Source organism: Seriola aureovittata, chromosome 2 (genome assembly GCF_021018895.1).
Source record: "Seriola aureovittata isolate HTS-2021-v1 ecotype China chromosome 2, ASM2101889v1, whole genome shotgun sequence".
Taxonomy (NCBI): Eukaryota; Metazoa; Chordata; class Actinopteri; order Carangiformes; family Carangidae; genus Seriola; species Seriola aureovittata.
Genome location: NC_079365.1, coordinates 26442059 through 26457296, shown reverse-complemented (window position 1 = coordinate 26457296; position 15238 = coordinate 26442059). Strand labels below are relative to the sequence as shown.

Sequence of the window (15238 nt, the reverse complement as noted above, 5' to 3'; positions counted from 1 at the left end):
TCATCTGTATTGTTATTGATATTCCAACATTATTTCAGTTGGTTTGAAATTTATAACAAGATGCAGAAATGTTTAGTTTGCCCTTTATTTACGCCTGGTCTTGTTTTTAGAACAACGCTTTACTCACTAGTTCAGTTCAGGTCAGTTCAGTTCCCGCAGGCCGCTCTACATATTGAAACGTCTCGAGTGTCTGGTTTCCATTAAAAACAGGCTCAAGTATGTTTCAGGTCTCGCAGCCTATAATTATGATGATGACAGTGATTATGGAGCAGCGCGGTGCGGTGGGGGAGTAGCGGGGGACATTACTGTGGTTGAACTAGTAGAGACAGACCCAACAGTGAGACTGCTCTCCAGATGTCTCTAAAGCTCCTCAGCATTAGTTTGTTCTCTGCTGTGAAATGATTGTTGCAGCGTGTAGAGTCTCCAGACCGTTAGTCACTATCACACTCATCTGACGACACACACAGATGTGTCACCGACAACACCTGGACAGCACGATGACAACTGAATCACGGACTGACAAAGTCTTGTGAACATTTCTTCAAAGCTGAAGTTTGGCATCCAGCCATGCTACTGAAAGGAAATCCATGTTTTCTGCAAAGCTCATCCACACTGCGACGTGAGACCAGTGTTATCTACTTCATTCACTTTACAGCGTGTGATTGGCAAGCTAAGATTTCGGTGGTGGGAAGGCCGAAATGAAGAGAATTTACATTGACAGCGTTTTTAAAATTGCAGTTCTGTATATTATAAAAACATCCCTCACCCTCCTCAGGCCATGCAGTACATGGAGCTCATCCCAGAGAATCAACGTCCGCTCTCGGGGACGAATGGAGCATCGGAGCGTCGCAGGCACCTCCTCAGCCAGCTCCCAGTCTACGATCAGGACCCCATGAAGTGTCAGAGCCTGGCCAGTGAGGAGGAGGTACAGTACACACTTTTTATTACTCATGATCATCAAGCACAAACAACAGACCAATATTACTTAAATCAGTTTTCTAATAATGGTTTTTGTGGTTGAAAAACAACTTGCACATGAAGGAAACAGTCTGATGAAACACTGTTTTCTTGTTAGTGGTTGAGTCTCGAACTTCTCCAACGTCTTCTTGCAGATTTCCTCAATGCTGCTGTTTGTGAAGCACTACAAACAGGAGGTGCTGGGAGTCGGGGAGGTGGCCTTACCTGGTGAGGGCGGAGCTCTGGGGGACGCAGCCGTCCAAAGGATGGCAAAGGAAGCCAAGGATCGCAGGAACAGCGACAAGAAAGACGCTCTGGAGCGCCAGGACACCGGCTCGACCAATAGCAGCGTGTCCTCCACTACTGGTTCCACTAACGGCACGGACGAAAGCGTTAAGACTGAATATGTGAGTAAATCAGGCGCCTGACATCTTTGAAATTTGAATTTTATGGTAAAAATTGCACTGGTGCACTAATGGCTGCTCCCATTCAAGTTGATGGTGTATCACTAAAAATACCAAAAAGACAGAACACCTGACTCATAAGGAACTTCAGAAAATGTATGTAAAGTGCTGGACAGTAACCACGTACAGGGCTGGGTATCGAACTTCAATACTTTTATGGATCGACCGAATTGGTTTGATAATATTGAGGATTAAAAAATGCCTCGTCATTCAGTATCAAATTTCAATACCTAAGGAGTAAAGTAGTAAATCTCATCAGCATCAATGTACCAATAAGCATGCAGCATGCTGAGCCAAGATCTAATAACACTGGTGATTGGCTGCTAATTCACACAAACACATTTTAACTGAGCTAACAAGTAAAACTAAAGTAAAACTATAATTTTAACCATAATGTGTATTGTAATTTTCTTTTTGCTAAAATGGATTTGATAGATTTGGTTTTGAAAAAAGTATCGATAAGAATCTGTATCGAAGTCAAGGTATCGGTGTCAGCACCGATATGGAAACTTTTAGAACAATACCCAACCTTAACCATGTATTAGTTATATTTAGGTAACTTCTATTTCTTAAAGGACTTTGGATCTCTTACTGTTTCTCTTAACTGACTTCCAGCCTCATCCAACCTGCCCTCCTTCAAAAAAGTTGCTTGTACTTATCACATTCCTACTACATTGTGTAACACTGAACGTTCCCCCTAAATGCCTCACTCCAATGTTTCCGAGCCCATTCATGTGAACCACGAGCCTCTCTGATCTAGAAACACAAAATGTGTCCCAGTAGTTTGCCACATGACCTTTCACTTTCACATTGTGTCCTCTAGCGGTGTACTGGTTGCCATGGTGAGGTTGACAAGGAGAGTCCAGCTGTTTACGCTGAGCGCGCAGGTTACCATAGCGCCCTGTGGCATCCCACCTGCTTCGTATGTTCAGAGTGTGGCCAGGGATTGGTGGACCTGGTCTACTTCTGGTCCAATCAGAAACTGCTGTGCGGACGACACTACTGTCAGACGGTTTGGCCGCGATGCTCAGGCTGTGATGAGGTGAGGTGACATCATCAAGGACAATCACACCATCCTGTACCATACTATTATACCATATTACACTATACAAAATTACACATTGTCTCTGTTCTGCTTCCTCAGTTGATCTTCTGCCAGTCTTTTCACTCGGCGAAAGACGGACAGACGTGGCATCATCATCATTATTGCTGCTGGAAGTGCGGACAAAACCTGGAAACACCCTGCCAGCACTGAGACACAATATGATGTTCAGTTTTAAGAAGTTTTAGCACTGCTCAAAAACAGAATGACAAGATGCTTCAGGTACAGTGAAGCAGTAAAAACATTAATACAGTAAATCTTATTAATATTGACTGTGGTTGGTTCGCTTGTTTTACATTAAACAAAAGAAAGAAGTAATGAATAAATAACACGGAATAAGTAGACAAAATGTCCAGTTGATATATTTGTGTTTAAAATACTTAAGACATTTAGCTGACGTTGAAATACTCAAAGACTCGTTCAGCTGAGCCCTACTGGTGTTTCAAGTACTAAACGAAATTTTTAGTTGACACAAAAGTGTTTAAAGTACTTAAAGACACAGTTTGTTGATTTATTAGCACTTAAAGTACTGACAGTAACGGGAGCCAGATGTGCTGGTTTCAGCCTCGAGTGTTGCAGAAACAAACAGCAGCTCACAGTACGGAGGACCAGGCCTGACAGTTTAGGAAACTAATGAGTAAATTAACAAATAAGATGGTATCAGTGTAGATTTGTGTTTCGCTTGTTGACATTTACTTCAGGCACAAATAATCTTATTGGTTAACTTAGACCTCAGAGAACTGGACAGGTAGAAGGCTGGAAAACTAACTAATTAGTAATTACTAGTGCTCTGCTGAATTTTTTTCTTCTAGATTTCAACCCTCTGCTTTTCAGTAGTTGTACTAATTGTGCAAGTTGAAAGTTTTATTTTACTACCAAAAGTGTAATTGTCTTTAGTTTCTTGTCCTTTATGTTCAGTCAAACTGCAGACTCATTATGCTTTTAGACTCTTTCATGATCATTGATCTCTGCTGCTGCTGAATGCTGCTTTATGTTAGTTGTAATCCTGATAAACTTTTGTATTTTGGTTAAAAAGGTGTTAAAAAAAAGAAGAAGATAATCCTATGTGTCAAAGAAGAAAGTACGGTGTAGGAGAGAAAAGTTTCTGGCTGCAAAAGTCCCTAAAAACAAGTTGGCCAGAAATAAAATCTTCGCTAGACAGAAGCTAATTAAGCTAATTAGCTTTTCTTTTGTTCCATGAAATAAAATTAATCAATGCAATCACATAGCATAACATCATCTAACATCTGCTTGTGTTTTTTTAATCCGTCTCTTACTTTTTGAATTGATTGCTGCTAGCAAAATGCTAATCGTTCAGAAACAGAGATAATATGCAGTTTGACGTGATTAGCTTAATATGTAGCATATAGGCAATACTGTTCAATACAATGTTATTGTAGAATATAGTGATATCAAATTGAATATTGATCTATAATAATAATATCATCTCTGTGTATCCAGTATGAAGTGTTTAGCCTAGCTTAGCATAAACATTGGATACAGGAGGAAACTGTTAGCCTAGCCTAGCTCAGTCAGTCATGAGATGTTACACCTTAAATGTACACAAAGAGATGAGATATTAATCTTTCTCTGGGTAAGATGACAAACAAGGATTTCACAAAATCCGCTCTGTGAAGGAAATTTATTTTTTGTTGAAGTTTTTGCAGAAATAAAAAAAATATCACAAACTTGCAGATCACCAAAACTGTCGTAGCTCATGTTTTAAATTGCAGTGTTTAAAAACTGTCATTAACAATTCACAACAAGGAATTACCACTTACGTAATAAACTGTGCGCTATTGCCAGATTGTATGATGCCACGTTCATGTCATATGGGATGGATAGGAAAGATTCTCGTGTTAACGACATGCAAGGGTTCACATCATTAAAACGGTTTATACACGGTTGGTTGTGTGAGAATTACAAGACTGTGCAATGACAATATAACATATCAAGTAAATTTAGGCCTTTGACTGATGTGCGCTGATTTGTTTGGTTTTCAGGCACTAACATATTAGAGCAGATGTTTTGGAGCTTCTAGAAATATTTCCCAGCTGTAATTGTGACTTGGATGTTGATGTGAACGTTATTTAGAAGTGGGAAACCCATATGGCGTCCCGTGTGTTGTAGCTGAAACAACTAATTCACTCCATTCTCTGGTAGACATGAGAGGCCGAACCAGAAGCTTAGTGTCTCTTAATTTCTATCTGCAAACCTCTGGCAGTCCGTCATATCTGGAGTACGATCTCGGTTGTTCTGTGGACGACATTTCTTGGTTAACAGTCTGGAACAATTTAAATCGCACTTCCAAAAATCCCAACCACAAACTGATACACTTAAAATGTCTGCTCTATCTGGAGGAGCTCATATTCTCTCCTGACTGTGAGCTCTGCCCTAATGGGGACACACAGTCTTTACTGGATATGACATATATGGAGGTGCCAGTATCAAGGATGCTTAATGCCAAACAATCAATCATCAGGGACTTGCTTCACTGACAAGGTCATAGACCCTATACGATTGTTGTCAGGCACATAACCATACAGCGATGCTTACATTTCTGATAGGACATGAACATGGCAGATGTTATTTGGTGCTTTGGAGGAAACTATCACCATTTCTTTGCATCAAAATCATCACAGATCAGATGGTGTGAACAGATATTTCTGCTGATCATGTTTTCACAGCTGATTGATTTAGAATAAAAATGATTTCTGATTGAACTCCTTGTTGTCGATCATCTTTTTTTGGTGAGAGAGAGATACTCAGTTACACATTGTGACTTTCAGTATATCTGATAAAAGTTTAATCTGTAAATGTATACTTTGACTTTACAGTGAGTGGGTTTCGTATCTTGTGATGATTAAGGTCGGCTAAACTATCAATAATTCAAGGCAACAATTAAGGAAACAATTACCATTTCAAATTAATTGTGGAGGGTAATGAACAGACCAACTCCGATGAAATTCAATTGTATAACGTTGGCCAAAGATTAAGCTCCAGATCATTAGATCATCCATCCAGCTGGACCGAACGTTTTACAGCTTTGTAGCATAGCTCTGGTTTAACAGCAGAAAAATTAGGAATGAGTTTAGAACGTGTGTGTGTGTGTGTGTGTGTGTGTGTGTGTGTGTGTACTGACCTACTACCTGCAGGAATGTGAAGTATTCCTGTGGTTTCTCGGCCAGCGTTCCTGGGCAGTTGCGCCACTCAGCTGACTGTCTGACAGCTGTTTCCTGAACCATGAAAGAAAACCCAGAAAAGGATATTTTTAGTCCCAAACGGAGACAAATTTATTTGCTTTGAGTATCATGGACTTTAATAGCACCCTGCGTCATCGTGTAGGGATTACAGAGGAGCAGTGAGACTAATTCAGCACTTCCTCTGATTCAGTCCACAGATTATGTAAAATGGATTGGTCTAAATTCATTAAAATCAACCAAGTCTGTCCAGTTTATTAAAAGTGTAAAAGTCACATCCTGATATTGGTCTTCTGATCACAGGGATGGATTATACCTTTACTGAATGAATTAGAAAACATCATGTGTTTTGTTTGCTGTTTGGAACAGAATGAGAGTTAATTTCAGATTTAAATAAACCAACTCAAAAAGACCAAGATACTTTTCTGACCAGGTGGAAACCAACACAGACTGAAAACACTGTGTGACTCATTGAGGAGTTATATGGACATGTCTACATAAACAAGAAAAGTAAAACTAAAATAAATGTACGGCAACATCTGCTCAACTCAAAATGTCAAATACAACAAATAACAAGTAACAAAAAAGCAAATAGCTAAAGAAACTCTGACAAATGCTCAGTGAGGGTCTGTGCATGAAGTAAAATTCTTTGTTTAGGCAGCATTATACGTCATGCACAGACCTGTTTCTCTGTAACATTAAAGCTGCTATAACTTATATATTTATAGTAACAATATATTAAAATGATGTGACTGTGGGAGACGGGTCGCTCACAGTTTAATGTCGTGTTATTCCATCAGTAACTGTAAGCCTGCAACTAACAATTATTTTCATTATCAATACATCTGATGGTAATTTTCTTTATCAGCTAATTGATTTTTTGGTGAATAAAATGTCAGAAAATGGTGAAATATGACATCACTACTCCCTGACGCTCAAGTTAACATATTCAAATGAGCTGTTATGACCAACAATCAAAGTCACAAAGATGAAGAGTTTACTGTCATAAAAAACTGGGAAAACAGGAAAATATTCATCTTTTAGAAGCTGGTACCTGTGATTTTTTAATTTTTTGGCATTTTTGTTTTAAAAAAGTGAAGTTCATTAATCGTATATTTAAATAATAAATAATACATTTTCTGTCAGTTGGCTAATCTATTAACTAATAATTTCACCTCTGCAGTATCTACTGGCATGTTTCAGAGAGACAATGAAACCGCCACATACAGTGAAGGTTGGTAGGTCCAGAGTAATAAATTCAATTTAATTTAGATTAACAAGAAAATTGATCCGGCCTCGATCAGTCACAGACACTGTATGTAGCCAAGGAGAGATCTCCCCACTGAAGGTCTCTGTGACAGTGGAACAGAGCAGTTAGAGATAAAGAGGATGATCATATTTATAATGTTGTTTATGTCTTAAAGGGAAAAGTCAGTGAATTTAAGGTGTGAAGCTGCACCTGTCCTCCTGCTGCCTCATTACTGCAAAGCTCTGTTTATGTTTCTTTTAGCTCTCACTGTTTCTTATTTTCTGTTTATTGTTGTTTTATTTTAACAAGTTGCTTTTTATATCTATTCACAACCTTTTAATCTTTAAATTTATTTCACAATGTCATTTTTTCCACTTCACAAAACCTGATCTTTATTCACATTGCTATATTCTCACTCCATTAGAATTGAACTGAATTGATTAATTATCTTTTTGTGTTAACATGGTCCAATCAGATGTGATCACATGACACAGAATTATACAACATATAAATAACAACAAGCCACAGGTTTTAGCTTTAGAGCAGTTGTTGCTAATATGAAGAAAAAATGAAATCATGTTTTACACAGAAAAACAATTTAAAAGTTACTGGATTAAACCAAGTTTTAGTTTATTCCAGATCTCAATCGCCCATTTTGTCTTTAAATGAGGAAAAACTAGATCTTTAATCAAACCAGAATTGAATGGTTTCCAGTATGAAATGACTCCCAGCAGCTGGGTGACCAGTGGGAATAATAAAGGGCTCCTGGGCCTGTTCAGTAATCCACCCAAACTGAACCATGTAACTGATTTTAATTGAAATGACTTAAATGATAAACTGCAGAATTTAGAGTGAAAATAGTGCAACCATTACCTGTGTGTTATAAGATTTACAAATGTCAATAAAGTTTTGTCAAGTGAAAGAAATGTTCACTTCATTTGTTAATTTGTCTCAACAAACCACAGACTGTATCCGTCTCCTTTAGTTTGATTAAAGGAGGAAGCAAAGTCTCACAAACCTTAAAGCAACATCTGGAAAAGCCAGATGTGTTTTGCAATCAAGTTAAAACAGAGATCTTTGGTCACAATCACCAAAGCGAAACTATCAGTTTACATTCCTGCAATGAATCAATAGTTTAGAATTAAACACACCCCTGTATAACTGGTAAAGCAACAATATTAATTAGAGGAGATCTGACGAAGCTCCACCCCTCACCTGATTCACCTGAGACAAACCAGGAAACAGTTTGTTCTTCTTCACTAAAGAGACACAGACTGAAAAACAGACGATCAGATTCACCTTCAGACCAAACCAACAACTTCCTCTGAGTGAGTCCAGCTACAGGAGAGAGACGTGGGAAACTACAACACTGCTGCTTCAACCTGCTGAAACTCCACACTGAAGGTGAGTTTGACAAAAACCACGACTCAAAGTGAAAGTACATCTCAGTGAAGTTAGTAGAGGACTGACTGTACTTTCTGTCTGCTGTGTTTTCAGCTTCACTCACAGACTAAATGGCTTCCAGGTCAGAGGAGGATTTCTGCTGTCCTGTCTGTCATGACGTCTTTAGAGATCCTGTTGTTCTGTCATGTAGCCACAGCTTCTGTAAAGACTGTCTGAAGAGCTGGTGGAGAGAGAGACCAACACTTGACTGTCCAGTTTGTAAGAGAAGATCCCCAAAGGATCAACCACCTTTAAACCTGGCTCTAAAGAACCTGTGTGAGGCCTTCAAACAGGAGAGAGATCAGAGATCTTCAGAGTCTCTCTGCAGTCAGCACTCTGAGAGACTCAAACTCTTCTGTCTGGACCATCAGCAGCCAGTTTGTGTCGTCTGCAGAGATTCAGAAAAACACACCAACCACAGATTCAGACCCATCGATGAAGCTGCTCGACAACACAAGAAGGAACTTCAGGAAACTCTGGAGCCCTTAAAGAAGAAGTTAAAAGATTGTGAACAAGTTAAAGAGGAGTTTGATCAAACAGCAGAACACATTAAGGTCCAGGCCCAACACACAGAGAGGCAGATTAAGGAGCAGTTTAAGAAGCTTCATCAGTTTCTAGAGGAGGAAGAGGAGGCCAGGATCACTGCTCTGAGGGAGGAAGAGGAGCAGAAGAGTCAGATGATGAAGGAGAAGATGGAGGCTCTGAGCAGAGAGATAGCAGCTCTGTCACACACAGTCAGAGTCACAGAGGACGAGCTGAGAGCTGAAGACGTCTCATTCCTGCACAACTACAAGGTTACAGTGGAAAGAGTCCAGCAGCGCCCCCTGCTGGATGATCCACAGCTGGACTCAGGAGCTCTGATAGACCAGGCCAAACATCTGGGCAACCTGACCTTCAACATCTGGAACAAGATGAAGGACATGGTCTCCTACACTCCTGTGATTCTGGATCCAAACACTGCTCATCCAGACCTCATCCTGTCTGAGGATCTGACCAGTGTGAGATTTGGAGAGAAACAGCAGCTTCCTGACAATCCAGAGAGGTTTGATAACTTCCTCATTGTCCCGAGCTCTGAGGGTTTTAACTCAGGGACTCACAGCTGGGATGTTGAAGTTGGAGACAATACATTCTGGTCAGTGGGTGTGTTAGCAGAGTCTGTCCAGAGGAAGGGAATCGTAAAGTCTGGATTCTGGGGAATATGGTTCCATGCAGGTAAATACTCAGCACATTCACCACCAGCTCCACCCACTGATCTGTCAGTGAAGAAGAAGCTCCAGAGGATCAGAGTGAATCTGGACTGGAACAGAGGAAGATTGTCGTTCTCTGATCCTGATACTAACACACACATACACACCTTCACACACACTTTCACTGAGAAGCTGTTTCCATACATTAGCACTGTTGATAAACTGAAGATCTCACCACTGAAGGTCTCTGTGACAGTGGAACAGAGCAGTTACAGATAAAGAGGATGATCATTTTTATAATGTTGTTTATGTCTTAAAGGGAAAAGTCAGTGAATTTAAGGTGTGAAGCTGCACCTGTCCTCCTGCTGCCTCATTACTGCAAAGCTCTGTTTATGTTCCTTTTAGCTATCACTGTTTCTTAATTTCTTTTTATTGTTGTTTTATTTTAATAAGTTGCTTTTTATATCTGTTCACAACTTTTTAATCTTTAAATTTATTTCACAATGTCATTTTTTCCACTTCACAAATCCTGAGCTTTATTTACATTGCTATATTCTCACTCCATTAGAATTGAACTGGATTAATTAATTATCTTTTTGTGTTAACATGGTCCAATCAGAGGGGATCACATGACACAGAATAATACAACATATAAATAACAACAAACCACAGGTTTTAGCTTTAAAGCAGTTGTTGCTAATATGAAGACAAAATGAAATCATGTTTTACACAGAAAAACAATTTAAAAGTTACTGGATTAAACCAAGTTTTAGTTTATTCCAGATCTCAATCATCCATTTTGTCTTTAAATGAGGAAAAACTAGATCTTTAATCAAACCAGAATTGAATGGTTTCCAGTATGAAATGACTCCCAGCAGCTGGGTGACCAGTGGGAATAATAAAGGGCTCCTGGGCCTGTTCAGTAATCCACCCAAACTGAAGCATGTTACTGATTTTAATTGAACTGACTTAAATGATAAACTGCACAATTTAGAGTGAAAATAGTGCAACCATTACCTGTGTGTTATAAGATTTACAAATGTCAATAAAGTTTTGTCAAGTGAAAGAAATCTTCACTTAATTTGTTCATTTGTCTCAACAAACCACAGACTGTATCTGTCTCTCTCTTTATGTACAATTTGATTAAAGGAGGCAGCAAAGTCTCACAAACCTTAAACTCTGTGAGAAAAACAACATTTTGTCACTTAATAAATTTACTTAAAAGAAAAAAAAAATTAAATAAAAACCAGAAGAATCTGTTTCGTCAGCATGAAAATCTTGTAGCTGTTCACCTTTGAGGTGAGTCTCCCCCTCAGCATGATGCTGCCTCCACCATGCTTCACTGTTGGGACGGTGTTGGGACGGTGATGAGCGGTACCTGGTCTCATCCAGACATGACGCTCAGAACTGAGGTCAAACAGTTCAGTCTTGGTTTCATCAGACCAGAGAATCCTGTTTCTCTCAGTCTGAGTCATTTAGGGAAATGTCCAGCACACAGACAGAGAGGGACAGTTCAACCTTTATGGCTTTTGTCCCTTTACGTCCGATGACCATTCTGACTGTAGCTGTTCTTGTTCTAATGGCGTTACTGAGGACAGAGCGCTCGCCAGCTGTGCTTCATCGACCCAAGGCTGGGTGGTCAACGAAGCGTTTTAACCAACAGATGTTGCTGGTGAGCTTCAACCCTGATCTGTGAGACCTGACATAGACAGGTGTAAGGTCTCTCTGAATTAACCACAGGTGAACTCCAATCAAGGTCCACATGGAAGAGTCACCAGAATAAACCTGACCTTTGACCTCATCACTGAAGTCAAGTCTGAAGTCTGGAGAGCAACATCTGGAAAAGCCAGATGTGTTTTGCAATCAAGTTAAAACAGAGATCTTTGGTCACAATCACCAAAGCGAAACTATCAGTTTACATTCCTGCAATGAATCAATAGTTTAGAATTAAACACTGTATAACTGGTAAAGCAACAATATTTATCAGAGGAGATCTGACGAAGCTCCACCCCTCACCTGATTCACCTGAGACAAACCAGGAAACAGTTTGTTCTTCTTCACTAAAGAGACACAGACTGAAAAGATCAGATTCACCTTCAGACCAAACCAACAACTTCCTCTGAGTGAGTCCAGCTACAGGAGAGAGACGTGGGAAACTACAACACTGCTGCTTCAACCTGCTGAAACTCCACACTGAAGGTGAGTTTGACAAAAACCACGACTCAAAGTGAAAGTACATCTCAGTGAAGTTAGTAGAGGACTGACTGTACTTCCTGTCTGCTGTGTTTTCAGCGTCACTCAGACTAAATGGCTTCCAGATCAGAGGAGGATTTCTGCTGTCCTGTCTGTCATGAGGTCTTTAGAGATCCTGTTGTTCTGTCATGTAGCCACAGCTTCTGTAAAGACTGTCTGAAGAGCTGGTGGAGAGAGAGACCAACACGTGAGTGTCCAGTTTGTAAGAGAAGATCCTCAAAGGATTATCCACCTTTTAACCTGGTTCTAAAGAACCTGTGTGAGGCCTTCAAACAGGAGAGAGATCAGAGATCTTCAGAGTCTCTCTGCAGTCTGCACTCTGAGAGACTCAAACTCTTCTGTCTGGACCATCAGCAGCCAGTTTGTCTCGTCTGCAGAGATTCAGAAAAACACACCAACCACAGATTCAGACCCATCGATGAAGCCGTTCGACAACACAAGAAGGAACTTCAGGAAACTCTGGAGCCCTTAAAGAAGAAGTTAAAGGGTTGTGAACAAGTTAAAGAGGAGTTTGATCAAACAGCAGAACACATTAAGGTCCAGGCCCAACACACAGAGAGGCAGATTAAGGAGCAGTTTAAGAAGCTGCATCAGTTTCTAGAGGAGGAAGAGGAGGCCAGGATCACTGCTCTGAGGGAGGAAGAGGAGCAGAAGAGTCAGATGATGAAGGAGAAGATGGAGGCTCTGAGCAGAGAGATAGCAGCTCTGTCACACACAGTCAGAGCCACAGAGGACGAGCTGAGAGCTGAAGACGTCTCATTCCTGCACAACTACAAGGTTACAGTGGAAAGAGTCCAGCAGCGCCTCCTGCTGGATGATCCACAGCTGGCTCTGATAGACCAGGCCAAACATCTGGGTAACCTGACCTTCAGCATCTGGAACAAGATGAAGGACATGGTCTCCTACAGTCCTGTGGTTCTGGACCCAAACACTGCTCATCCAGACCTCATCCTGTCTGAGGATCTGACCAGTGTGAGTCATGGAGAGAGACAGAAGCTTCCTGACAATCCAGAGAGGTTTGATAACTTCCTCATTGTCCTGAGCTCTGAGGGTTTTAACTCAGGGACTCACAGCTGGGATGTTGAAGTCGGAGACAATACATTCTGGTCACTGGGTGTTTTAGCAGAGTCTGTCCAGAGGAAGAGAATTATGTTGGCTGGATTCTGGAGAATATGGTTCTATGACGGTAAATACTCAGCACATTCACCACCAGCTCCATCCACTGATCTGTCAGTGAAGAAGAAGCTCCAGAGGATCAGAGTGAATCTGGACTGGAACAGAGGAAGATTGTCGTTCTCTGATCCTGATACTAACACACACATACACACCATCACACACACTTTCACTGAGAAGCTGTTTCCATACATTAGCACCGTTGATGGACTGAAGATCTCACCACTGAAGGTCTCTGTGACAGTGGAACAGAGCAGTTAGAGATAAAGAGGATGATCATATTTATAATGTTGTTTATGTCTTAAAGGGAAAAGTCAGTGAATTTAAGTTGTGAAGCTGCACCTGTCCTCCTGCTGCCTCATTACTGCAAAGCTCTGTTTATGTTTCTTTTAGCTCTCACTGTCTCTTATTTTCTTTTTATTGTTGTTTTATTTTAACACGTTGCTTTTTATATCTATTCACAACGCTTTTAATCAAACCAGAATTGAATGGTTTCCAGTATGAAATGACTCCCAGCAGCTGGGTGACCAGTGGGAATAATAAAGGGCTCCTGGGGCTGTTCAGTAATCCACCCAAACTGAAGCATGTTACTGATTTTAATTGAACTGATTTAAATGATAAACTGCAGAATTTAGAGTGAAAATAGTGCAACCATTACCTGTGTGTTATGAGATTTACAAATGTCAATAAAGTTTTTTCAAGTGAAAGAAATGTGCACTTCACTTGTGCATTTGTCTCAACAAACCACAGACTGTATCTGTCTCTCTCTTTATGTACAATTTGATTAAAGGAGGCAGCAAAGTCTCACAAACCTTAAACTCTGTGAGAAAAGCAACATTTTGTCACTTAATAAATTTGGTTAAAAGAAAAAAAAGAAAAGATTTAATAAAAACCACAAGAATGTGTTTCGTCAGCATGAAAATCTTGTAGCTGTTCACCTTTGAGGTCAGTCTCCCCCTCAGCATGATGCTGCCTCCACCATGCTTCACTGTTGGGACGGTGTTGGGCAGGTGATGAGCGGTACCTGGTCTCATCCAGACATGACGCTCAGAACTCAGGTCAAACAGTTCAGTCTTGGTTTCATCAGACCAGAGAATCCTGTTTCTCACAGTCTGAGTCCTTTAGGGAAATGTCCAGCAGACAGACAGAGAGGGACAGTTCAACCTTTATGGCTTTTGTCCCTTTACGTCCGATGACCATTCTGACTGTGGCTGTTCTCTTTTACGGCTTCCAGGAATTCACGTTTAGCACCAACAAAATCAGTTCCCTGATCAGACTGAAGTTGTCGAACGTTTCCACGTAAGGCAATGAAGGCACGAAGAGCATTAATGAAGGCATCAGTCGTCATGTGGTCAAGCAGTTCAATACACACAGCACGAGAGCACAGACAGGTAAACAGCAGACCATACCTCTACAGCTAACTTCTGCCCTCCTTGACATAGAATGGACCAAAACAGTCCATCCCACAATATGTAAAGGGAGGAGTTGTTTCATGTGTTCAGGGGGTAAGTCTGCCATTCTTTGTTGCTCTGTACACCTTCTGAACTTTCTACACCTGACACACTTGCAGATGTAGGACGACACAGCATGACTACATCCAAGTATCCAGATGCCGTCAGCTCATTCATTGTTATACCACGCCCTTGGTGTTGCACCCTTTGATGGTAGTGCTTGATCAACAACTTTGATCAGTTTGTTATTTCAGTCATTTTTTTTTAAGCATAACGCACAAAAAGCTGCTGGTTCCAGATTTTCTTACATGATGGTAAATAAAATCTCTCTGGGTTTTGAACTGTTGGTCGAAAAACGAGACTTTTGAAGTTTTCACCACTTTCTAACATTTCATAAACTAAACAATTAAGAAAAAATAAAAATAATCAGCAAATTGATATGAATGAAAATATTAGTTGCAGCTCTAAAACAAACAAGTTAGATGTAAATGCAAATCCAGTTACATATAGAAACCAGGCTGGTGTCTGGAGACGTCGTACTGTACAGCTCAGAGAAATTGGATACCAGTGCCAAGTGTGTTATGTACAGATGTGAAGATGCAAAGACAATGTAGATAAAGAAAAACTATGTCTGGCCTAATAATCATCTAATTAGATATTATTATTATTATTAGATATTAGGCCTTAAAAATTTTGGGGGGCGTGTCTGTTTGATTGATATGCCTGGTCTGCAATGATTGATCAGATGACGCGGCAGGC

General features: G+C 40.3%; 3 protein-coding genes across 4 annotated transcripts in view; all 3 read left to right on the top strand.

Moving 5' to 3' along the window:
- lmcd1 (LIM and cysteine-rich domains 1) overlaps positions 1 to 5246 on the top strand; it is a 32837-nt gene extending 27591 nt beyond the window's left edge. For both annotated transcript variants that reach the window (XM_056392936.1, XM_056392928.1), the window contains 4 exons: positions 776 to 925; positions 1113 to 1364; positions 2245 to 2463; positions 2566 to 5246. In XM_056392936.1, coding sequence (XP_056248911.1) covers positions 776 to 925; positions 1113 to 1364; positions 2245 to 2463; positions 2566 to 2676 — 732 coding nt within the window. In that variant the 3' untranslated portion in view covers positions 2677 to 5246. The remainder of the gene's footprint in view (positions 1 to 775; positions 926 to 1112; positions 1365 to 2244; positions 2464 to 2565) is intronic.
- A 2929-nt stretch (positions 5247 to 8175) lies between these two features.
- Positions 8176 to 10805, top strand: LOC130184178 (nuclear factor 7, ovary-like). The gene is made up of 2 exons (XM_056400033.1): positions 8176 to 8376; positions 8470 to 10805. The coding sequence occupies exon 2, from the start codon at positions 8487 to 8489 to the stop codon at positions 9879 to 9881; it is 1395 nt and encodes a 464-aa protein (XP_056256008.1). The 5' UTR covers positions 8176 to 8376; positions 8470 to 8486; the 3' UTR covers positions 9882 to 10805.
- Positions 10806 to 11109: 304 nt separating this feature from the next.
- LOC130176668 (nuclear factor 7, brain-like) lies at positions 11110 to 14297 on the top strand. Its single transcript, XM_056387881.1, has 2 exons — positions 11110 to 11801; positions 11895 to 14297. Exon 2 carries the CDS (start codon positions 11910 to 11912, stop codon positions 13287 to 13289), a length of 1380 nt encoding a protein of 459 aa, XP_056243856.1. The 5' UTR covers positions 11110 to 11801; positions 11895 to 11909; the 3' UTR covers positions 13290 to 14297.
- Positions 14298 to 15238: the final 941 nt, after the last annotated feature.

Bases quoted from the DNA above. Each gene is read 5' to 3' on its own strand.
- LOC130184178 (XM_056400033.1), top strand. From the start codon at position 8,487: ATGGCTTCCAGGTCAGAGGAGGATTTCTGCTGTCCTGTCTGTCATGAC.
- LOC130176668 (XM_056387881.1), top strand. From the start codon at position 11,910: ATGGCTTCCAGATCAGAGGAGGATTTCTGCTGTCCTGTCTGTCATGAG.